This window comes from Pelophylax lessonae, assembly GCF_965119305.1.
Source record: "Pelophylax lessonae genome assembly, chromosome: 3".
Taxonomy (NCBI): domain Eukaryota; kingdom Metazoa; phylum Chordata; class Amphibia; order Anura; family Ranidae; genus Pelophylax; species Pelophylax lessonae.
In genome coordinates, this window is record NC_138770.1 from 364,109,674 (window position 1) to 364,134,394 (window position 24,721).

The window sequence follows — 24,721 nt, forward strand, 5'->3', positions numbered from 1 at the left end:
CAGTGTAATATTTATATTATAGTATTTAATACACACATTTGCAGCCTCTCCTTGTAGCTAATTATATGTTAGAATCTGTAATCTGCACCCAAAGTAAGTTAAAAAAAAAGATATTAGAGAGCAAACCCTGTGGCGATTACATTGTCTTTTGGGGAGTCCCAAAGACTTGCAACTAGATAATAAGATAAATAAATGACAATTGCTGTGTTGCTCTAAGCAGGAAACATCCTCGCACATATTAGCCGTTTAGGGCTAAGACTATAACCCGCTTTCATCTACTTGCTTGTTATGCTTAGTGTACTCAGGACAATGGATGTCTCCTTCCTCTCTGCTAGATTTATTTTTTTTTTTGCTTGTTTTAGAAGATTTTCTACTGTCAACTGCTGCTGATAAATTCATGTCAGATATTTTAAAATCCTGGAAGTCAGCCAACAAGCACTGGTAGATTGATGCCTAGTGTATTAAATCCTGTAAGTTTTTCCAGTCTACCAACAAGAGCTGGTTTTCCAAGTTTTCCATTTTGGTGTCCTCTATGCAACGATCCTGCATTCCTAGAAAGGACAACCCTGTCTGTGTTTCAGCTATCACAGGACTCTTCATTTAAGCTCAGACCAGTGTTTGGGGATTCCTTGTTGGGTGTCAGGACCAGAGCCCTGGATGTCATTCTAACCCTGTTTCTGACCTCTCCATTGTATGAGTATGTGCAGTTATATTAGTCTGTGCTGAGGATTAAATCATGTTTTGCAGTTATTTCATTGTGCAGCACTATTGCAGGGAAAAACACTTAATATTTAAAATAGAGAAAAAAACTCTTTAATATTGCCAATACAAGCTGGTATTGCCTTTGGACTTTAGAGGACTGGGTCTTCCCAACCTTTTCTAATTGCTGCTGAAATGTATCTGTGCTGGCAAGCTGAGGTGTGTTTTCTTGCCCATGCGACTATTTGTAGTTTCCTGCTGTTTGTATTTTGCGAGACACTTGGTGATGCAGTTTTAATTCCGTGCACACACACATCCATGCACGTGTGCAATAGCAGCTTCCTGGCCATGCACGGTCTATGAATTTAGCTGCATTACAGTTTGCCTGATTCACTTTGCTCTATCTATGAGATTGCACAGTGGAGGCACAAGCTTGCCAGCATGTACACAGCACGCCACTTCCTTCCCGAGCTCTGCAAGGGTCTGAGCTAGCTGAGGATACAGACAGCTGTCCTCCCTCACAGTTCCATACTACTGCGTATGTGTATCAGGACTCTCAGAAGCTCTGCCACGGTCTCCTCACTACTTTTCCTGCCACCATCTGAAGTGACAAGCCTTCTCTGTTTTAACTATTGGTACACCACTCTGGGTCCATGAGTATTCCTAGGGTATATGTAGCTCCTTTGTAAAGGTACATACACCTTTTGTCTGTTTCCAAATTAAAAAGGGCAATCGTTCTGCGACTATAGACAAATCTTCTGCTCCTGACATTGTCTGCAATGTGTGTAAAGCCGGCCATACATGGATCGAAATTCTACCAGTACAGCAAGGACCGGCCAAGATTTATTCCATGTGTGGGCACGCTGTTTGTACCCAAGTTAATCCATTGATTGACTTGGGTACAACCATCTTGTTGGATGTTTTACATTCAATTACTGCCAGTAGCTATAGCCACTAGCAGTAATCATTTTGTTCTGATGGCCAAGAAGGCTCCACCCCCGCCGGCAGAACACAATACGCTGTCGGAGTCATTCCCCCATCAACACTGACTGTAATGGAAGGAATTAAAATTGAATCATCTTTGACCTGCTTAAAGTGGAACTTTACCCAAAAAGGGAAGTTCCCCTTGTCTGCATCCTCCCCCCCCCCCCCTGCACTGCCACATTTTGGGGGGCAGGGGGGAGCAGGCATCTGGTCTTGACAGGTACCACTTCCGCTCCGTTGTGCCTCGGCGATCAGAGACAGAAATTTGGCCCCCCCCTTCTTCCCCCGCAGCCTTCTGGGACACATCACAGGTTGCAGAAGACTACTGGACCATTCATAAAGCACAGCGTGATTCTCACGTGAGCAGTAGGAGACTGGCTGTGAAGCCGCAGGGCTTTACTGCCGGTTTCCCTTACTTAAGATGCCGGAGCCTGCACCCGAAGCGGATTCAATAAACGGTTTGGGTGAGGATATCGCTGGATCCCTGGACAGGCAAGTGTCCTTATATTAAAATAGGAGCTCCAGGGTCCCCCCAAAAATAAGTCATCGGCAACTAATACTTAATTTTTTGGGAGGACTCTGGAGCTCCTCTAAGGTAAAAAGTGGAAGTAAAAAATTGTGTATCTTGTACTTGACGTCTGACTCTGAAAAGTCTGTCAGGGAGTCTTCCTGAATCTGCTTTTTCTTTTTCCAAGCATTCCTCCTTCTCTATCTCACTAGAGGTCATTTTTCTTCTGTTATGGAAAGTTTTACTTCTCAATTGCAGAACCCAATCCCTAGCAGAATATGAAGCAGAGATGCCTAATAATTCAGGGTCTGTTGAAGAGCCTCCAGATGACCTGTTATTGGACAGCCCACCTATTTCTTTCCTGGAGAAGAAAGACTCCATCACCAAATTTCAGTGAGCATTTGTGCCACAAGACAATATGCAGTTTCCATAACCTTGAACATGCCGCAAAAGTTTTTCTTCTTCGTCCCCTATTTGACAGATTTAAAAACAATAACTGGAAATTACCAGACAAATTTCCATTAATTACATGCACTGTATATCCCTATCCAGATGATTTTGTCAGGAAATGGCCAACTTATCCCAAGGTTGATATTCCTGTGGCTCATCTTAACAAGATTCTGACCATCTCTGTCAAAGATGCTCTGTCATTTAAAGACTACACTGACAAGAAATTAACAACACTTCTCAATTATTCTAATCCTTAATGGGATTTGCCAGTCATCCTTTCCTAGCCACTGTTCTTATTTTTCATACTAGATCTACTTGGTCTAAATCACCACGTAGGAATCAGGTGGCTTCTGACAATGACCCTCACTTTATTGACTGTGCTCACCACATGATTATTGTATTACATTTTATTTGCAATGTGATACTGGATGCCAATTTTCTTCCGGGTATCTTTTTTTCGATTCAGATTCTAGCAATCTGGCTTAAGTGTTGTTGAACAAAGCAACTGTTTAAGGACTTGTTAGGACTACCCTTCATGAAAGACAGTCGTTCTGGCTCTTTGCTGAAGGAGATCATTAAAAACACTGTGGTGGGGAAGATTACTTGCTTTCCAAAGCAGCTTAATATCCTGCATCAAAACAGAAGTACAGTCTAATCTCTGGGATGGAGAATAGGCAGGCAGATTTCCTCAGATGACAAAATCTGGATCTGGGGGGGATGGTCTCTGCTTCAGGAGGATTTTTAATGCATATGTCTGCATTGGGGGATGCTAAATATGGATCTAATAGCATCTCAGTTTAACATGAAAAATTGGACAGATTAGTCTCCAAAGATCCAAGGGTGTATATATCGAATGCCTTGGTAGTGCCATAGAACCACTATGCCATGCTGTATGCCTTTCCTCTGCTGAAGCAGTGATAGCACTGTTATCGATTCAACCCTCCCACTGTGAGTTGCAGTGCCTCGGAGGGGAAAGTGTGTGAGGTAGAAATGAAGGAAGATTCTGCTCAGTCAGGGATGGTAAACAATGTTTTTTTGTGTACTATGAATATTGTGCATCACATAGTGAGTGGATTTGAGATTTGCTCAGACTCATACAGGATACTTTACAGTTGTACTTTCACTGAAAAGGTGACTTTACATAAGACCCCACTTCTAAACAAAGGGATGGGCACTCTCATTCTTGGCATAGCACCAGGCAAAATAACTTTCGATTTATAACCCAATAAATGCTCCAAGCTCTTTAACCAGTTCCTTGTGTTTGCATGCAGACAAGAATAAGCCATGATGTAAAGTCCATTGTTACAGAAGTTTCTGCAATAGTGTCAGAAAAATGTGTATCTGCCTCTATATTTATCAACTGCATTATTTGTAGTGTTAAAACAGGAATGCCTACACTGCTAGCCCTTACTTGCAGCAAAAAAACCCAGTAAACATGAAGGAGTAAAAGCAGAATATGTAATCTTTATACAATCGAAAACTTGCCTGCTATCTGTTGCTTTAGGAGGTAGAATAAAAGGAAAAAGCAGCTCAGTAAGACTTCTGAGGTAGCCAAGCTCATCTCTGCGGCTTCTCAATGCAACATGAAGGTCAGGCCCATATTCTTCCAGGGCTACCTGCTGCAGGGACTCTGAGTTTTTCACTAAACAGAATGCAATCGCACAAATTATGGTTCCATCAAAATGCAACACACACATACCCTTAACCAGAATGTTGGACAGATTGTTTAATTTACCTTTTTGTTTTGCTTTTGAAATTATTTCAATGTGCTTCATAGCAGCTTTCAGCAGTTTTCTTGTAATTATCGTTGGAATATCCACCTAGAAATGATCAGTTAAACATTTTATGAATTGTCCCTCCTGTACATGTAAAATATTGTCTATAAAGTCTTGGATGGATGGATGGATACCTAAAAGAGAAGTGTGGGGTTACAAAATAACAAGTATCCATACTCGGTACGATGCTTCAGCTGTCCCCATCTTGGCAAGCTCCGCTTTGCTCAGTGGGGGATCGATCCGCTGATCCCCCTGAGCAGACAGACGATAGGTCCGTCTCCGCTCACTGTGCTGAGACAGACCTGTCAGAGCCCCACTCTCCTCTATGGGGAGTTTGGATAAACGGACCGCCAGACAGATGGAAAAAAGGGTCACCATCTGTCTGGATTTGGCAAACAGGATCAGATCAGATAGCGGCAGGTGTCAGCGGATATGTCACCCCTGACATTCGCCGTTCTATGGGGGTGAATGGAGTGTCTGATCAGGTCCACCTGAAAAACTGACAGGCGGACCTGATTGGAAAGCCCATGTGAAAGGGTCCTAAGGCTCCTTTCACACTTGTGCGAATTGGGACCTGTGAAATTTTTGTCTATGAGAGCCCTTGTTCTATCAAAATACTGCTACCCATCAGAAGATGCAAGGGAAGTGATATTGCGAACAAAATTGCTTATTGCGCATGTTCTATGCGTTCCAACATGGCCGCCATGCATTTCAATAGGTTTCGTAATCTGACACAACACGAAAAGCGCCAGCGGACATCTTCTATCACCCAGCCAAGTCTTCAATCTCACACTTTTTGTAGCAGTTAATTCACCTTATATACTAAAATAGACTATTTCACCACGACCGAGGGAAATAGTCTATTTCACTATATAATCAGTTTGGCGCTGAGCAGCGCGGGGTGTACCAAGATGGCCATCGCCACCTTCTGCCTACAGGCTTGTCACTGTATTTATTAGAATACTATCATAATACAAATGTATTGATATATTTAATTATATAAAGAGAGTTTACTGCTAAAAAAAGTTTGACATTGGAAGACTTTCCTGGGTGTAGGAAGGTGTCCGCCGATGCCTTCGTGTCCTGTCAGATTAGGAAACCTATTGGAACACATAGCGGCCATGTTGGAACGCATGGAGCATGCACTGTAAGCATTTTTTCCTCAGAACGTCACTTCTGTTACATTTTCTGATGGGTGGCGGTATTCTGACAGGACACCATTCCTACTGACACTCTAAATCAGAAAATACATTTTAAATGAATGGTGCGCTTGTTCAAAATTATAAACAAAAAATTTTGACCTAAAAATTCTGCATATAGATCCTTGCATCACATGAAATACATAAATGCAAAAATAACACATGAATCCAAAATCACTCTACATCGTGCCCAAAAACCCATATAGTGATTTAATTAGTGAGAACACAATCAGTCCAAATAGGTATAAAGATCCTGCCATTAGCAGGCAGAGAATCCTCCATGAGCAACAAAGGCCACTTCTACATTAATAGTGTTGCAGTGATCCTCCATGCACAGAAATCCACCACCTGCCACCTGTGAGTGAATTTGGCCGCTCACCTTCTTATATGACCAAAAGGTCAAAAAAAACGCCTTTAAATTATTAATCTCTAAAAGTATGGCATCCAACTGGATCAGCATATTCCACTTGTGATAGACCTGGATCAACTCCACTCACTTCGGGTGTAATAATAAAACCACTTGTAAATAGCATAAGTATTACAGAAAACTCAGAAGAACGCCTCCTCACCGACTTCCGGGAACCGGAAACAACGGAAATGACGTCACAGGCCCAACCCAAACTGAAGTTTCGACTTCAGAAAAGGTTCCTGCACTACTTTGACACAACTTTTGATGCGAATTTGGTCCAGAGAATGTAAAGTCGGATCAAAGTCACACCAAAAGTCGCTCCAAAGTTGCACTGTAAACTGTGTGACTTTAGAGACACCCTAATGTAAAAGGAGCCTAAAACAGAGAACCGAACGATCACATGACCTTTGATCATTCAGGTTCTTGGTTTTCATTGAGCAAAGAGCAGTGACTGTTAGTCATCTTCCCCTTCACTCGCTCACTGGAACACCAGGCTGTGGAAGGGACTGGAGCAGATGCAGGGAGCCTAAGAGGGCACTTTTCCCACATACCACTCTGCACAGTGCAAACTCCTGATACAGTCCTGCATTCCTGGCTATTCCACTTCATAATATACTCCTGACTAAAGTATTCATAGTCTCGAAAGTTGCTGGCTTCAAAGTAATCTCCCAAGTTCGCCTTTAAGGTAGGCTCAGGCAAAATGCAAAAATTGCTCTGTTTTGCCAAGGGGCATACAAATGTAGGAACTCAAGTACCTCTCGTTTCAGCGAATGTGGAAAAGGAATTAGAAGAAAACAGAAGAATACAGAAAATATTAATATTGGGTATATTTCCTAGCTTCATTCAAAAAAGCACACACAAAAATTACCTTTTGTATTCTTCGCACAAGTACAGATGCAAAAAATCTTAGGGCCAGTCTCAATTCATCAACAAAAGACTCATCTTGGGTAATATCACTGTCAGAAAAAAAAAAAAAAAAAAACAGTTGAGAAAACTTTACTATCCCCCCTCCCAAAAAAAAAAAAAAAAAAAAAAATACAAAATATGTTTCTGGTATTTAAAGCAGCCTATATTGATCATTTCAGGTTTTTGTCCACCGGACAGGCATTTGGCTCCCTAGCTGCAGTCTCTTATACACACACTTAATTACTAGTATATTATTTGATTATGGTAGAACAAACAAAACTTAAGAATTCAATGACAGGAAAATTATTCAAAATGTAATATTGTATTTAATCCTTGTAAAATCCCTTTTGTGGACAAGGTACTCTGTGTCTATTTTTAAATTATTAATAGAGTAAAAGGAACACAGTACTTACCGATACCATGGATAAACAAAATTTTCTAGCACCAGTTCAAACACCTGCACAGGAAATATATACAGTATAAGCACAAGGTGCTATTACTAAGCAACGATAAAAGATGATTTTTAAAGTTTAAAATACATTGATATTCATAAAAAAAAAAAATAGACTTCACATGAAAAATAAAAAAAAAAAATGTACATGTGCAAACAGGCAGGCTTTATATTGCAGAAGAAACATACTAAAGGATTCTTACCTGCCTGTTTGCAATGTTTTTGACAATGTAGACCCAAACTATGAATGCGCAGCTCAGTATACATTTCTGCCTGGTGCCAGGATGAAAAAATTCCAGCACACACCCGAAAGTTACACAATCCTGATATGGCCACTCAAGATGGTCGAAGATGGACTCATAAGAAGACTGGGTGAAGATTACAGTACCAGCAAGGGAGCTCAAGGATGTTGCTGGTGAGGAGGTGAGTATAGTTCAGCCTTTAATAACTAGCATTAACTGAGATCATATGCAGATCCAAGGTCATCCCTTTGATCTTGCAGATCAATTAAACAGAGTAGATACAAAGTAAGGGCTCTTTTACATGGGAAGACTCCAGCAGCAGATCCGCCTACTTAGCGGGGGGGATCTGTCCGCTGGACCCGCTGAGCAGGCGGATGACAGGTCCGTGTTTGTTCCGCTTATGCAGAGCGGGCACAGACACAGCCCGCTTTGGCTAGTCCAGTGTAAACAGATTGCCTGTCTTCTGATCTGATCCACTAGACGGATGGCGAATGGATCCCCCATCTGTCTGTTTTGAGCAGATAGGATCGGATGTCGGCGGATGCCAAATGACATGTTCGTTAACATCCCCTGCTCCATAGAGGGCAATGGATGGTTCAATTGAGTCCGCCTAAAAAACTGACAGGGGCCTAACATTGTTACTTTGCATGGTACACCTGAACAGAGGCTGTATTTACACAGCAATTTCTGTGTCTCATGTTGATAGACATTTCTGCCCAGTGTGAGTATGGGATGGCGTGGGGCAGAGTGACTTCAGAACAGAAGGACAGGGCATACTACACAGCCTATGTATACATCAAGAGAGATTTTCTGGGTGCAGCAAACAGTGTCCTCAACTGGGTACAGCCCACCCCTAGTTGTTATCACCTTGACAGTGCTCACTCACAGTTCCATTTTCTTTTGCAGTTGCAGCAAACAACCAAGACTTCTAAGTATGGGTGAACATGTGAGCTCCTCTGTCTGGTGATGCTGTGCAGGAGCCTACCATGCAAGACCTACCACTAGGCACAAACACTGTCATATGATGGAATGGGTGACAACATCACTCCCTGTAAGTTGACATCAGCTGACACCTGGTATATTGCAGGGAATGTGACAAAGAAGCCGCAGGGGTGCACTACAAAGAATAGTATACCCATTTTGCACCTATTTATTATTTATGTATGTGGATTGCACATTTTGATAAGCATATTATCAAGAGAATAAATAAATGCTAATTGCATACAGCTTTTCAATTAAGGATGAACTCTGGGAATGAGAAGGCCACCCCGCAATGCAAGGGGTAAATGCGAATTTAATCTAGGTGTACAGGGATAAGCTGTATTACTTACCCCAGTTCTGGCTCCAACAGGGTTCCACAATCTATAGGACAGGTTCCCTACTGTGTCCTCTCTAAGGCTTGCCTCCATGCAGGCTCACAAGTCACTCATACGCTTCCTCATGTACAATGTAGAGTTATTAGCCCTGCACAGTATATAATGATGCTGAGGGACCACACACAAAACAGAGCTTTTCATTTTGAAAAAAGCGTTTGGCCAATTCCTGCAGATAAGGCCAAACTCCGGAGAGAAACTGTCAGAACATCCCAGGGAAGAAATGGTATCAGAAGGCCTGGAGAGGAAAATGGACGCTTTCTACAGACCTCCTTGAAGCAGTGTAGAGAAGAGCCTTTGAGAGGATGTTCCAATAAAGTTGAAGAAAGGTGCTTGGGAGTGTGCCAAGGCACCGACCCAAGAGGCATAAGGGCTAAAGTGTGCTCCGTTCTGACTCAACCTTTCATGGAGGTGTGGATGTTCCAGTCAACTAACCTAGTAAGGTAGCATGCCCAATAATATTTTTTAAGATCAGGGAGCCCTATGTTTTGGGCTTGGGTAAGACAAGGTGAGCATAGCTGATCAGGGGATGCTTGTTGTACCAGAGGAAGTTAGTGCAGTGTTTTTTGAATGAAGAAAAAAGGCAGGGGGCAAATTAATGGGGAATGTTTGCATAATGTATGGCAGTATGGGTAAAATGTTATCCTTCAAGAAGGCGGCTCTGGTAAACCACAAGAAAAGAGGTGCGTCCCACTGTTTGATATCAGGATGTATGGTTTGTAAAGCTGGTACATAGTTTCTAGAATAGAATTTGGAGAGTTTCACAGGGAGGTTAATGCCAAGATATGGTACAGCATCTGCCTTCCAGATGAACAAGAAATGTTGGCAATATGTAACGGTTAATAATAATATTCCCAGCATAGGATATTATGTAGGTAATCTTTAGATTAAAGTCTGAAATAGGGTAAAATGTCCTAGTAAATTCAGGAGCATGGTATGGGGATCAGGTTCTTTTACAATTTTAATTGCCATATGTTAGAACACTTTTAACCTGTTATCACTGAGAATATTGATAAGAACAGGGGGCTTTTACCATTACAGTCTGACGTCAAGTTTATAAAATGTTACCTCTGACAGAGATGTATCAACCTTTGATGGAACCTTCAAATCAAGCCATGGCTGATAGTTTTCTAACTGCAAAGTAGGTCTGAAAGTAGTAGAAAATGTTATGATTATGCAATAGTTAAATAATAGAAAATACTATTTAATAATTTAATTTTTTAAACCTTACCTATGTCTTTTACACTTAACCTTGCCACACACAGCACAACTATGTCCTTGTGGGAAAAGTTCTTGAAGTTCAGGTTGCTAAAGATACAATAATGCATTATGTTAAAGGGATTGTAAAGTTTTGTTGTTTTTTTTTTTTTTAATTTAAACAAGCATGGTATACTTACCTGCTCTGTGCAACTATATTGCACAGAGCGGCCCTGAACCTGCTCGTCTGGGGTCCCCTCACTGGTGCTCGAGGTTTCTCCTTTTCTGAGTGTGCCCCCATAACAAGCCGTATCTGCGGACTCACTCCTGAGCCAAGCTGTGTGCGTCCATTGACACACGCACACACTACACAGCTCAGCCCCGCCTCTTGCTCTCTGCTTACAGATTTGAATGAAAGCAGCTGCTAGTGTTGATTTTCACATATTTTTTTTTTATTATGGTAGCATTAAGGCTTTAAAAAGTATCTGGGACAATCTGAGAACTCTCCACCTTTTACTTATTGTTTTTAAAATACCCTTGAGCAAGCTTCTTTATGGGACAGCAGTCATATCACAATCTGCAATCTACCCCTTTCATAACTATAAAAGAAAGACGTGGAGAAATTAGGAAATGCACTAGTCTAAGTTTTCACAGGTTTAAAGTCAGACCCATTCAGAAAGTATACTTCACACAACTTTACAGATTTAGTAAGCAGACCAGCCCAAATGAAATGCCAGACTGCAAATCAGAGGGACACAACAATTAGGTTGTGTTCCGAATGAGAAACTGAGAGTTTTTTTCTTCTTAAGTTTGATCAAAAGGCAACTTTAACTGCATTGACTAACTTTTGTGATCCAAGCCCCCCAAAGGTTATTATACAGGATTAATATAAGCAAACTGTTCAGCCCATTACAAAATAAAGACAGATAGCGCTGTTATAATACAGTTCAATACAAGAGGATTAGGTGGGCCCTGCTCATGACAGCTTACAATCTAAATAGTGACACTGTTTAATTTAAGGACTAGTTACTTATTTCTGTAAAGCAACTATTAGAGTCGGTTCACACTGAGGCGACACGACTCCTTACTACTTCGGGGGCGACTTGTGCATTACCATGCACCACGACTTCGGAGCGACTTGCAGGGACTTCACATAATGGAAGTCTATGCAAGTCGCTCCGAGGTCGCCCCGAAGTAGTACAGGACCCTTTTTCTAAGTCGGAGCGACTTGTGTTGCTCCTATTAGAACGGGTCCTTTAGCAGTCAATGGTCCGCGAGGGAGCGCGACTTGTCAGGCTGACAAGTCGCGGTAGTGTGGACCGGCTCTTATAGCAAGTTGTATACTGTTTATTCAGAAAACAGAAAAAAATTAAATAAAAATAATTCCCTAAATTATTAAGCAATCTTTTTTTTTTTTTTGGGCCAACACTGTTTTTACAATCAGAGAAGCTCAACTCTCAAAGTTACATACCTTTGGTTTGTATTTGATATTAAATAGAATGTTAGGAAGAAGAGAATCTGGTTCCAGTGAACAGTATAACGTAACAACTCCAGCAAGGAAAGACCAGAAGATCATAAGAATGTGAAGATATCTGGAAAAACAAAAAATGAAGCAAAATGTAAATACACAGAGGTAACTTAGAAAAGTTGATGTAAACGTAAACCCATTGATCTTTTGTCCAAAAGTTACATTCAAGGTTTTCGGAGAATGGTGGCTGTCATAATTGCTTGTGCTCTCAACTGAACTGTCAAGCCATCAAATGGCTGTTGTCGTAACTGATCACATGTGCAGCACCATGGCAAGAGCAGATCAAACAGAGGCTAAAAAGGGCAGCTTCCTTACCTGTAAAGAATAAGAGTTTTAATTCCTCATTAATTCAATCTAATGACTTACATCCCATTCACACTTGTGCAACTTGTCATGAGACTTTGGACATCAAAGTCACCAGACAAGTCCTACCCTATGTTTTTCAATGATAACCATTCATTTACTGTATGTGTAACGCAAAGACGCAGTGACTTCAAAGTAGTTCATGCACTACTTTGGTCAGACTTTAATGCAACTCGAGGGCCATAGACTTCAAGGTTTACCCTCACAAGTTGCATGAAAGTCATACCTGAATGTTTTACATGTAACAGTGTGTCTGACTTTGCAGAGGGAAAACAAGTCCATCTAAGTCGCACCCATCTAAAGTTGCACAACTTTGGTGTCAGTCAGGCGTGAATGGAGCCTTAGTGCCGGTTCACACTATTGCGATCACAGACATCGCATATGATTCGGAGTGCACTGCTCCTAAAATCACATCACATGCGATGTCTGTGCATCGCAATAGTGTGAACCGGCACTTAGAAAGCACACAAAGCCAAGGTTTTGTTAGAATATGAAAATGACATACAAAAGAAAACAAACACAAATAAAAAAGAACTCTAAGGGTCCTTTCACACGGCCGCTCCGCTGCTTTCCATGTGTCCGCAAATCATCCTATTTTTTTGCGGATGATTTGCGGACATCAATGTAAGTGAATGGCACTGCGGATGTCAGCGGAATACCATCCGCTGACATCCGATTTTCCTCCTTTCAGTTCTGTTCCGTTTTTTGGAACGGAACAGAACCCCATTTTTACATCTGTGTAAAAAACGGAAAGGAAGGAAAATCGGATGTCAGCGGTGTCATCCGCTGACATCCGTAGTGCCATATACTTACATTAGATCCGCATATCATCCGCAAACGGATGGGATGATATGCGGGCACACGGAGCGGATGACAGAAATGTCATCCGCTCCGTGGAAAAAAAAAAAAAAAAAAGTCCCGCAGCGGACCTTTCACACGGAGCGGCCGTGTGAAAGGAGCCTAAAGCTGGATTCACATTTGTGTACTTACAGCACAATTATGATGTGCTGCATCATGCACTAACATGCGTTGCCACTCTTATCCAAAGCCCTTATTATGTGCATTGACTGATGTTTGGCCAACACATGTTCATGTACTATACTTATGTGAGCTAACACTAGTAGATGAAGTGAGTAACAATGGAGGTTCTTTCAGGGGAATTCCGAGAAAATAACTGAGCTGCAAAAGAGATAAGTCAACAAGGGTAATTGACTACAATTCCTTATCAGAAACCAGCTGTCACCTCTCAACTCAAATAACCACAGGTATATATACTGGTGCAACTGTGACAGTTTAAAGCAGAAATTTAAGTTTAGCTGTTTTTGCATAGTTACATTGGTCCAGCTTGGATTAATGAAAGTATATGTGTTCAATACCAATCCGATTCCCCGTGAAAAGCTGGAAATCATTTTAGTATGCATTACTAAAGAGATCACTACCAGTTTCTGGGTCCAGTGCTGAGTAGCTGCCCTGCTGCTTACTGAACACCAATGTTTGCTTACTCAGCAAGGGTGCCATTCAAAAAACACTTTGTGTTTTTTGATTGGATGAGGTGGAGATCATCAAGTCACTACCTGACTCTTGACCTCGTTCTAAAAGAGAACCCTTGCATTCAAGATAGGGCTCAACTCTAGCCAAAGTTTTTTCTTAGGCCCCTTTCACACATACGGTCTGTTCAGATCCGCCTGTCAGTTTTTCAGGCGGATCTGAACGGATGCCCTATGTGTCTATGGGGCAGCGGATGTCAGCGGAGACATGTCCGCTGACTTCTGATCCGATTCTGTCCGTCAAATCTGGACGGATGGAAACCCTATTTTCCATCCGTCTGGCGGATCGGACCAGATGAGAACAGACAGGCAGTCCATTCTCATCCGGTTCCCCCAGAGAGAACAGCGGGGATCTGACATCTGTCTCCACACACAGAGCAGAGATGGAGCTGTCATCTGCCTGCTCAGCGGGGATCGGCGGATGAGCAGAACGGCTCCGTCGATGGAATCGGAGCCGTGTGAAAAGGGCCTTAGGTTTTGGATAGAGTGGGGAAGTGTTAGAGTCTCTGTTGGATTTTTATTGCTGTCTGTGTCTTCACTAGAATAATTTTAGCATCTCGGAAATCACAACATCTCTGAATTCACACACTATTGTCTCCAGAATTTTTTCCAATTCTTTATTTTCGGCACAAGGCAATGATTGGTCTCCAAAGTTTACAGAAAATAGTGCAATGAATAAAAATAAAAAAAAAAACATTAATAAAAAACAAGTCTAAGAGGAATATGAAAGCTGCAGTTTCTGAGAATGCTAGTTTGCTGTCTGTAACTGACTGCAATACCAATCTGAATCACTGACCTAAAACAACTAGGCAGATTATAAATCAGGTTACATCTCATAGTCTGTATACTTGTTCTGGGTTATCAGCTCGATATATGTAAGCAACTGTGTTGGTATGACAGGCAACAACTAGCATTTTTCAAAAGTAGAGATCAGCAATTGTAGCCTTCATCTTCTCTAAGTAAGGGCCCATTCACACTAGAATGCAGTGAGGGAGAGCCTTCCCGCACCACACTGAAATGTTAAAAGAAAAAAAAAATTATATATATATGTACACACACACACACACACATACACACAGTGGGGAAAATAATTATTTGATCCTCTGCCGATTTTGTAATTTTGCCCACTAACACATACATGAAGAGTCTATATCTTTTTTAGCATAGGTTTATTGTAAATGATAGAGACAGAATTAAAAAAAAAATCACATAATACAAAATGTCATAAATTGAGCTGTTGTTCAATGAGTAATATAGGTATTTGATCCCCAAGTAAAACATGACTTAGCACTTGGTGGAGAAACCCTTGTTGGGAAGCACAGAGGTAAGACGTTTCTTGTAGTTGGTTACCAGGTTTGCACACATCTCAGGAGGCATTTTGGTCCACTCTTCTTTAAAGATCTTCTATAACTCCTTAAGGTTTCCTGGCTGTCGATTGGCAACTCGAAATTTCAGCTCCCTCCCTAAATTTTCTATATAATTAGGGTTTGGAGAGCGGCTAGGCCACTCCATGACCTAATGTGCTTCTTATGAGACACTCCTTTGTTGCCTTGGCAGTATGTTTTGGGTCATTGTCATGCTGGAAGACTGGAAGATGTCATGCATCCACGACTCATCCTCAGTGTTCTGACTGAGGGAAGAAGGCTCTCATCCAAGATTTAACAATACATGGCCCCGTCCATTGGCCCCTCAATGATTTAAAGTTGGCCAGTACCTTTAGTGGAGAAACAGCCCCAAAGTATAATGTTTCCACCGCCGTGCTTGACTGTAGGGATGATGCTCTTAGGGTCATAGTCAGCATTTTACTTCCTCCAAACATGGAAAGTCAAGTTAATACTCAGTTTTAGTCTCAACTGACCACAGAACTTTCTCCCAATCCTTCTCTAAGTCATTTAGATGTTCATTAGCAAACTTCAGACGGGCCTGTACATGTGCCTTCTTGAGGAGGGGGACGTTGCAGGTGCTGCAGGATTTCAATCCATGGCGGCGTATGGTTTTACCAATGGTTTGTTGAGTGCCTGAGGTCCCAACTGCCTTGAGATCATTCACAAGCTCCTCCCGTGTAGTTCTGGGCTGATCCCTCCCTTTTCTCATGATCATCCTTACCCCATGAGGTGAAATCTTGCATGGAGCTCCAGATCGAGGGCGATTGATTGTTATTTTGTATTTCTTCCATTTGTGAACAGCTGTCTCATTCTCACCAAGCCTCTTGCCGATGGTCTGTAGCCCATTCCAGCCTTGTGCAGGTCTACAATCTTGCCCCTGACTTCCTTTGATAGCTCTTTGGTCTTGTCCATGAAAGTGAGGTTTGAATGGAAGAAAGACATTCTGTGGACAGGTGTCTTTTATACACACGAGTTGTCGTTAGGAGCACCTTCTTAAATTGACAGGACTAATCTGTGTACCCCAAAAGACCATAAGGTGTGACCACCTTTCTCCTGCGCTTGGTATCCCAGCCCCACTACCGCACTCCTCACGGGACTCAATCCTGGCTTCTCAAATGGCTATGGTCTTGCTGCCCAAAATGGACTGGGGTAGTCCACCGATACTGAAAGCAAAGAAAACAAAAAGAGGGCGCACCGACCTAGCGCATTATCCTCAATAACAGGCTTTATTGTGTAACATTAAAAATGGCTACTCACAGACGTAGATGATAGTAAAGCATGTCGAGCTTAACTGCTCAAATGGGTAATATACAATGGCTATACTCTAACTGCATGATCGATATATGACATTGTATATTACCCCATGGGGAGACTATCACCAAAGATGTCATGAGGGAGAATGTAATGGTGCTCAGGCCACTCCCCGGGGGAGGGGATACTCCCACCTGGGGGTGGGGACTGGACCATTGCCTTATTATTTAAACCAAGGAGATAGCCATTACACAGTAGCTCTGAGGAAGAGGCTGAGCCTCGAAACGCGTCAGCCATCATCTCATCGGTCATGGACATTTACATGGACTGACCCGGACATTTCAGCAGTTAAGCTCGACATGCTTTACTATCATCTACGTCTGTGAGTAGCCATTTTTAATGTTACACTATAAAGCCTGTTATTGAGGATAATGCGCTAGGTCGGTGCGCCCTCTTTTTGTTTTCTTTGCTTTCTAATCTGTGTACCACATGAGCACATAGTGTGGCCGGACAGTCCGTGGGAGCCAGAAATATTGTTGCTTGGTAGGGGATCAAATACGTATTTTACTCACTGAACTGGAACTCAATTTATAACATTTGTATCGTGTTTTTTTCTGGATTTTTGGTTGATATTCTGTCTCTATCATTTAAAATACACCTATGATAAAAAATATACACCCTCCATTTTTTTTTTTTTATAACTAGGCAAACTTACAAAATCTGCAATTAAATAATTATTTTCCCCACTGTGTGTGTATAATATATATATATATATATATAATCCCATGTACATAAGTATTCACAGTTATTGCTCAATACTTTGTTGAAACACCTTTGTTTGTAAAATTTTGAGGAAAATAATTAATTTAATCCATTTTGGAATAAGGCTGAAACATGACAAAATGTAGAAAAAGGGAAGCGCTGTGAATATTTTCCAGATGCACACTCTATTTTATATATATTTATATATATAAAACACGGATGCAAAATTAACGTGTTCCATCTTCTACATTACTTTAAGTGAAAAATAGAAAAAGTTACTTTCTGCAATACTAAGAATAGAATAGTAAAATAGAAAAGCACTTAAAGTGTATCTAGAACTGAGGGTTAAAGCCATTTTTTGCCAGCCAAGTCTAATTAGGCCCCTTTCACACTAGTGCGACTTCAAAGTCATGCGATTTACCGCGATTTTGCAGCGACTTTTTCCATGATTTTGACTGGGCTTGAATGTCTTTGGCCTCAAAATCGTGCCAAAGTAGTGCAGGGACTACTTTGAAGTTGGTGCGACTTCAAGTCGCACTGATATGAATGGGGCTCATTGAAAATAATGGAAAACGACTTGTCATGTGATTTTGCGGTCCAAAATCGCGGGACAAGTCGCACTAGTGTGAAAGGGGCCTTAGGGAGATTTCATTTCCTGTAGACTGAGCAGGAATGAGATTGTATCTTTTCTTTAAGTATATTGTATTAAACTTTTCAAAAGTAAAAGATTGTATCTTTTCAATGTGAAAGTAATCTCATCTTAAATAGGTGTCCCCATCAGAGGATTTCCTTCCATCTACTGTTTTGGTGAAAACAGAAAGAGTGAATCTTCCCAACGGCAACACAGCAATAAAAACCTACAGTTTTCAACATTTCTTGGAGTACCTGTTTAACGTCTATGATGAAGCTAGTATTAGGCCCCTTTCACACAGGCGGACCGTTCAGATCCGCCTGTCCGTTTTTTTGGCGGATCTGAACGGTCCCCCCATGCATTCCTATGGGGCATCGGATGGCAGCGGAGACATGTCCGCTGACATCCGATCCGATCCGTCAAATCTGGACGGATGGAAACCCTATTTTCCATCCGCCCAGCGGATCGGATCGGATGGGATCGGGTAAGAACGAACTGACGGTCCGTTGACATCCGATTTCCCCCATAGAGATGCATGGGGAACTGTCAGCTGTGTCTCCGCACACAGCGCGGAGACACAGCTGTCCTCCTGCTGCTCAGCGGGGGATCAGCGGCTCGATCCCCCGCTGAGAAAAACGATCTCCGCCCAGGGGACGGAGTGTGTGAAAGAGCCCTTAGACAGCTTGCATCACAAATGGCACAGGGCCAATCGGAGTGGTTCTGTGCCTTGTGATCACTATATTGGTCAATCACAGAGATCACAAATATAAACAAAGCTTGTTTATAACATTCATTTGAGTACAATGTTGCACGACTGAGTAATTATCAGTCAAACTATCAAATCAAGCTGAAAAGCAGCAAACTGAGAACTGAAAATGGTCTGCCAACAAACTGGAATAAATGTTTTTTGTGAATGAGTAACAATAGGTAATATATACTTCATATTCATCCATGTAGGTGGGAGGGACAGATATCTGGGGGCCGCCTTAGTCTAATGAGGGCTTCCAGATTCCAATAAGTTCCCCACACCCTTCTGGGTCATGTGGGGATGGGGTCCTTGACTACATCAACCTGGGGATAAGGTGCCTTGCAAGGACGGGAAGGCTTAGCTCCCCCCTCCCCCCCTAGTATCCTCCTATTGTTTTGGGCCTGATATGATTTAGGAGGGAAGGGGGAGTGCGATAATGTCTAGTGATGTTATCCAATGTCAATCATGTCGCTATGTAAATCTAGCCTAAATCATTATGAGTAATGACCTACTCTGCCGCACTCCTATTGAATATGCCAGATCCCTATCTGCTGTGGTAATGTAAGCAAACTGAAGAAGTGATATTTCCACATCAGATTTGGTCAAGTGGTAGTTATTTTATAATGGGGCCCCTGAATGTCTTCTCATGATTCCCCTGGGGAAATTAACCACTTGCCGACCGCCCCACGCAGGGTGGCTCGGCTGTGCATAATCGCGTAGATCTGATTAGACACAGTGGGAACCAGACCGCCACTGGCCTCCCGCAATTTTCGGGGAAACTGACAGGAGAGCCGCCTGCCTATGTAAACAAAGCAGGCGGTCCTCCTGTCAGACAGGCAGAGTGAGACTGTGTGTCTCAGCTAAGCTGAAACACAGATCTCTGCGTGCCTTTCACAGAGCCCCCCCCCCCCCCCGTTAGCAAGCACAATTAATTAGGCTAACACTTAACCCCTTGATCAGCCCCAGTATTAACCCCTACCCTGCTAGTGTAATTTATACAGTAACAGTGCATATTATTTAGCACTGATTACTGTATTAATGTCACTGGTCCCAAAAAGTGTCACTTAATGTCAGATTTGTCTGCCGCAATGTCGCAGTCCCGCTAAAAATGGCTGATTGCCGCCATTACTAAAAAAAAACAAAAAAAATAAATAAAAAGTCCAAAAATCTATCCCATAGTTTCTAAACTCTATAACTTTTGCGCAAACCAATTAAAATACGCTTTTTGGGATTTTTTTACCAAAAATATGTAGCAGAATACAAATTGGCCTAAACTGATAAAAAAATATGATTTTTTAAAATTTTTTATTGGGAATGTTTTAAAGCAGAAAGTAAAAAATATTAGTGTTTTTTCAAAATTGTTGCTATTTTTTTGTGCGCAAAATATAAAAACCGCAGAGGTGATCAAATACCACCAAAAGAAAGCTCTATTTGTGGGAAAAAAGGACATCAATTGTATTTGGGTACAGCTTTGCACGACCGCGCAATTGTTAAAGGAACGCAATGCCGAATCACAAAAATGGCCTGGTCATTAAGGGGGTAAAACCTTCCAGAGCTGAAGTGGTTAATCAAGCGATTAGCAACACAGATGCAGACTGCCTCGCACAATGCAAAGTCTCGAAAAAAGACCCGTACGTCTAATTCTGGGCAGCAAACTGCAACAGATTTGAAAGATCTTGGATGGATCTATTACTGAAGATGAGACAGATTTTCACTCTAAACAGATGCACAATTATGAGGTAGTCAAGGGAAGGCTTCACTACATCTCTGTGCAACTTTAGAGCAGCCAAAGGAGGCAGTTATGACTCAAGCCGTAACCCTTGCAATAAATCTGTTGCACAATCTGTCTCACTGCTCCTTTTTAGCATTGCCCTGCTGTGTAACAGAATGAATCATTTCACAGTGTATAGTTCATTGCCAAAAACATGCACCCCCAATATATACCAGTTTACAGTGGTGATCGAAAGTTTGGGCACCCCAGGTAAAAATTTGTATTAATGTGCATAAAGAAGCCAAGGAAAGATGGAAAAATCTCCAAAAGGCATCAAATTACAGATTAGACATTCTTATATGTCAACAAAAGTTAGATTTTATTTCCATCATTGACACTTTTAAAATTACAGAAAGCAAAAAACATTGGTGTCTGCAAAAGTTTGGGCACCCTGCAGAATTTATAGCATACACTGCCCCCTTTGCAAGGCTGAGACCTGCCAGTGTCATGGATTGTTATCAATCATCGTCTGGGAAGACCAGGTGATGTCAATCTCAAAGGTTTTAAATGCCCAGACTCATCTGACCTTGCCCCAACAATCAGCGCCATGGGATCTTCTAAGCAATTGTCTAGAAAACTGAAACTGAAAATAGTTGACGCTCACAAAGCTGGAGAAGGCTATAAGAAGATAACAAAGCATTTTCAGATGTAAATATCCTCTGTTCGGAATGTAATTAAGAAATGGCAGTCATCAGGAACAGTGGAAGTTAAAGCAAGATCTGGAAGACCAAGAAAAATATCAGACAGAACAGCTCACAGGATTGTGAGAAAAACAATTCAAAACCTAAGTTGACTGCACGATCCCTCCAGAATGATCTGGCAGACACTGGAGTTGTGGTACACTTTTCCACTATAAAGAGATACTTGTACAAATATGGTCTTCATGGAAGAGTCATCAGAAGAAAACCTCTTCTACGTCTTCACCACAAAAATGCAAATGAACATATAGACAAGCCTGGTGCATTTTGCAAACAAGTTCTGTGGACCGAAGAGGTTAAAATTGAACTTTTTGGCCGGAATAAGCAACGGTACGTTTGGAGAAGAAGGGGCACAGAATTTAATGAAAAGAACCTCTGTCCAACTGTTAAGCATGGGGGTGGATCAATCATGCTTTGGGGTTGTATTGCAGCCAGTGGCACAGGGAACATCTCACGGGTAGAAGGAAAAATGGATTCAATAAAATTTCAGCAAATTTTGGATGGTAACTTTATGCCGTCTGTGAAAAAGCTGAAGTTAAAGAGAGGATGGCTTCAAAAAGCGTTTACAAGCTGTGATACTTGCCAAAGGGGGCAGTACAAGATATTAACTCTGCAGGGTGCCCAAACTTTTGCAGACGCCATTTTTTTGTTTTCTGTTATTTTGAAAGTGTAAATGATGGAAATAAAATCTAACTTTTGTTGACATATAAGAATGAATAATCTGTAATTTGATGCCTTTTGGAGATTTTTCCATCTTTCCTTGGCTTCTTTATGCAAATTAACCACTTGCCGACAGCTGCACGACTATTTACTGCAGCGGTCAGCCCCTCACAGGCAAAGCGACGTAGTACTACGTTGCTAGCCTGTAAGGGTTTTGGGAGCAAGTGTGCGCCGCCGGAGGTGCGCTCCCGCGTGGTCACAGACACCCCCCCCGCGCGTGTGCCCGGCGGACCCAATGTCCGCCGGGCACTCGCGATCTTCCGTTACACCCGAAGAAGAAAGGCAGGCGGCTAATGTAAACAAAGCCGCCTGTCATTCTTCCCTGTGTAAGAATGGTGATCAAACGGTTCTACTATGCAAGACCGTTGATCACTGTTCTTACACATAAAGCCACAGCCAATCACAGTTAGAAACACGCCCCTAGGGACACACCTAACCCCTCCCTCTCCAATAAAGTTAACCCCTTCACTGCCAGTGTCATTTTTACAGTAACAGTGCATATGTATAGCACTGATTAGTGTAGTAATGTCACTGGTAACCCCAAACGTGTCAAAAATGTCAGTCAAGGGTCCGATCTGTCCGCTGCAATGTCGCAGTCCCGCAAAAAAAATTGCAGATCGCCGCCATTACGCGTTAAAAAACAAAACAACAAAAATGACAAAAATCTTTCCCTTTGTTAGTAAACGCAATAACTTTTGCGCAAACCAATCAAAATACGCTTTTTGCGATTTCTTTACCAAACATATGGTAAAAAAAAAAATTGGCCTAAAATGTTAAAAAATTTTGATTTTTACATTTTTTTGGGGAATTTCATATAAAAAATGTGAAAAATATTGTTATTTTTGCAAAATTGTCGCTCTTTTTTTGTTTATAGCGCATGATCAAAAAATCGCACAGGTGATCAAATACCACCAAACGAAAGCTCTGTTTGTGGGAAAAAAAGGACGTCAAATTCGTTTAGGTACAGCGTCGCACGACCGCACATTTGCCTGTTAAAGTCACGCAGTGCCGAATCGCAAAATACCCCCTGGTCAGGAAGGGGGTAAAATCTTCCGGGGCTTAAGTGGTTAATACAATTTTTTACCTGGGGTGCCCAAACTTTCGATCACCACTGTATATCTCTCCCTAGAAAACCTACAACTGTACCCCAATGGCTGCTTTTTCACCTACAGCCCAACACATGGCCTGACAGCCGTATAGCACACTGCGACTGATAGTTACTTCGTTCATCACACTCCACAAACTGAAGGCCCTGCCATCCTCACCCCTCCTCATCATGCCTTGTAGGACAGCTGTCACCATAACAGGTCTCCCTGTTAGGCCTGGTTCACACCCATGCCTTTTTTGGTGCTTTTTGCAGAAACGCACTACAGTTTATTTACCATGGATTCCTTCGAGACATGTTCACATCTATGCTTTTTTCAGCCGCTGGGTTTTTGGAAAGGGTCAGGGACTTTATTAAAACGCAAAACAGTGCTTTTTTTGGTTAAATAGACTTCAATGGAGAAGCTGCAGAAAATCATGTAATGTGTTTTTGCCGTGATTTTACTGCAGCTTGCGTTTTTTAATCTGCCCAACAAATTGGCCCAAAAAACAAAAAAAAAAGTGTTGCATGTGCAAAAATACAAAACACGCTGCAGAAACGGATCAAAAGCAAATGGCATAGGTGTGCACCAAGCCCTATAAAGATGTACCCTCTATTCCTGCTTCAGGAACAACTGCCATTTTTTTTGGATTCCACATATCTTTCTGTCCCCCTGCCATTGGTCACCAAGACACACAGGGTTTAATGTCCTAACTAGACAGAAATAGAGTGGGTTCTCTACTAAAAACAAACAAAACAAACACACACTTTCATTGAGCGCCGGTTCACACTACCGCGACGCTACTTCCCGGGGCGACCTCCGAGATCGCGGTGCAAGCAGCGCGCCGCGACCTCGGAGCGGCCGCCACAGACTTCATAACATTGAAGTCTATGGCGGTCGCCTCCTGGTCGCCCCAAAGAAGCTCCGGACCCTTTTTCTAGGTCGGAGCGACTTGTGTCGCTCCTATTAGAACGGGTCCGCAGCTTCAATATGGGAGGCGACCTGTGAGGCGACCAGGTCGCCTCACAGGTCGCCCTAGTGTGAACCGAGGCTTATAACACCTATACACTTATTTTATTGTTAAAAAAACATAATATTTTATTCTACATGGAGAAAGCATACAATGCCTTGAAAAAGTATTCATACCCCTTGAAATTTTCCACATTTTGTCATGTTACAACCAAAAACATAAATGTATTTTATTGGGATTTTATACGATAGACCAACACAAAGTGGCACATAATTGTGAAGTGGAAGGAAAATGGTAAATGTTTTTCACAATCCTTTATAAATAAATATGTGAAAACTTAGTGTGGTATGCATTTGTATTCAGCCCCCCTGAGTCAATACTTTGTAGAACCATCTTTCCCTGCAATTACAGCTGCAAGTCTTTTTGGGAATGTCTCTAGCAGCTTTGCACATCTATAGAGTGAAATTTTTGCCCATTCTTCTTTGTAAAATAGCTCAAGCTCTGTCAGATTGGATGGAGAACATCTGTGAACAGCAATTTTCAAGTCTTGCCACAGATTCTCAATTGGATTTAGGTCTGGACTTTGACTGGGCCATTCTAACACATGAATATGCTTTGATCTAAACCAGACATGTCCAACCTGCAGCCCGGGGGCTGCATGCGGCCTGGAACCGCAGGCAATGAGGCCCACTGCCAATTTTTTATTTTTTTTACTGGGGAGGAAGGAAGTCGAGTCGGGGGCACGGCCACAGCGGCTTCCGACTAACTGTAGGCAGAGGATCATCCACTAGTTGTGTTAAATTAGTTCTGGGGGGGGGGGGGCGCAGCAGCGTGGGAAGGGCGCGGCAGCGTTTTATTACTTATGTACCTAAACTATAGTATATATTTTCTATGCGGCCCGAGAAAATTTCTCTACACTCAATGTGGCCCAGAGAAGCCAAAAGGTTGGACACCCATGATCTAAACCATTCCATTGTAGCTCTGGCTGTATTTTTAGGGTCGTTGTCCTGCTGGAAGGTAAACCTTCAGCCCAGTCTAAAGTCTTTTGTAGACTCTTAGACCCCGTTCA

At 42.0% G+C, this 24,721-nt stretch overlaps 1 protein-coding gene across 1 annotated transcript in view; it reads right to left on the bottom strand.

Moving 5' to 3' along the window:
- The window catches only part of SNX14 (sorting nexin 14), a 131,206-nt gene that overhangs the window by 94,201 nt on the left and 12,284 nt on the right, over window positions 1-24,721 (bottom strand). Inside the window, exons 2-8 of the mRNA XM_082251197.1 lie at window positions 11,665-11,785; window positions 10,228-10,304; window positions 10,065-10,143; window positions 7,344-7,387; window positions 6,893-6,980; window positions 4,377-4,461; window positions 4,127-4,283 (exon numbers count right to left, since the gene is read on the bottom strand). Coding sequence (XP_082107323.1) covers window positions 4,127-4,283; window positions 4,377-4,461; window positions 6,893-6,980; window positions 7,344-7,387; window positions 10,065-10,143; window positions 10,228-10,304; window positions 11,665-11,785 — 651 coding nt within the window. The remainder of the gene's footprint in view (window positions 1-4,126; window positions 4,284-4,376; window positions 4,462-6,892; window positions 6,981-7,343; window positions 7,388-10,064; window positions 10,144-10,227; window positions 10,305-11,664; window positions 11,786-24,721) is intronic.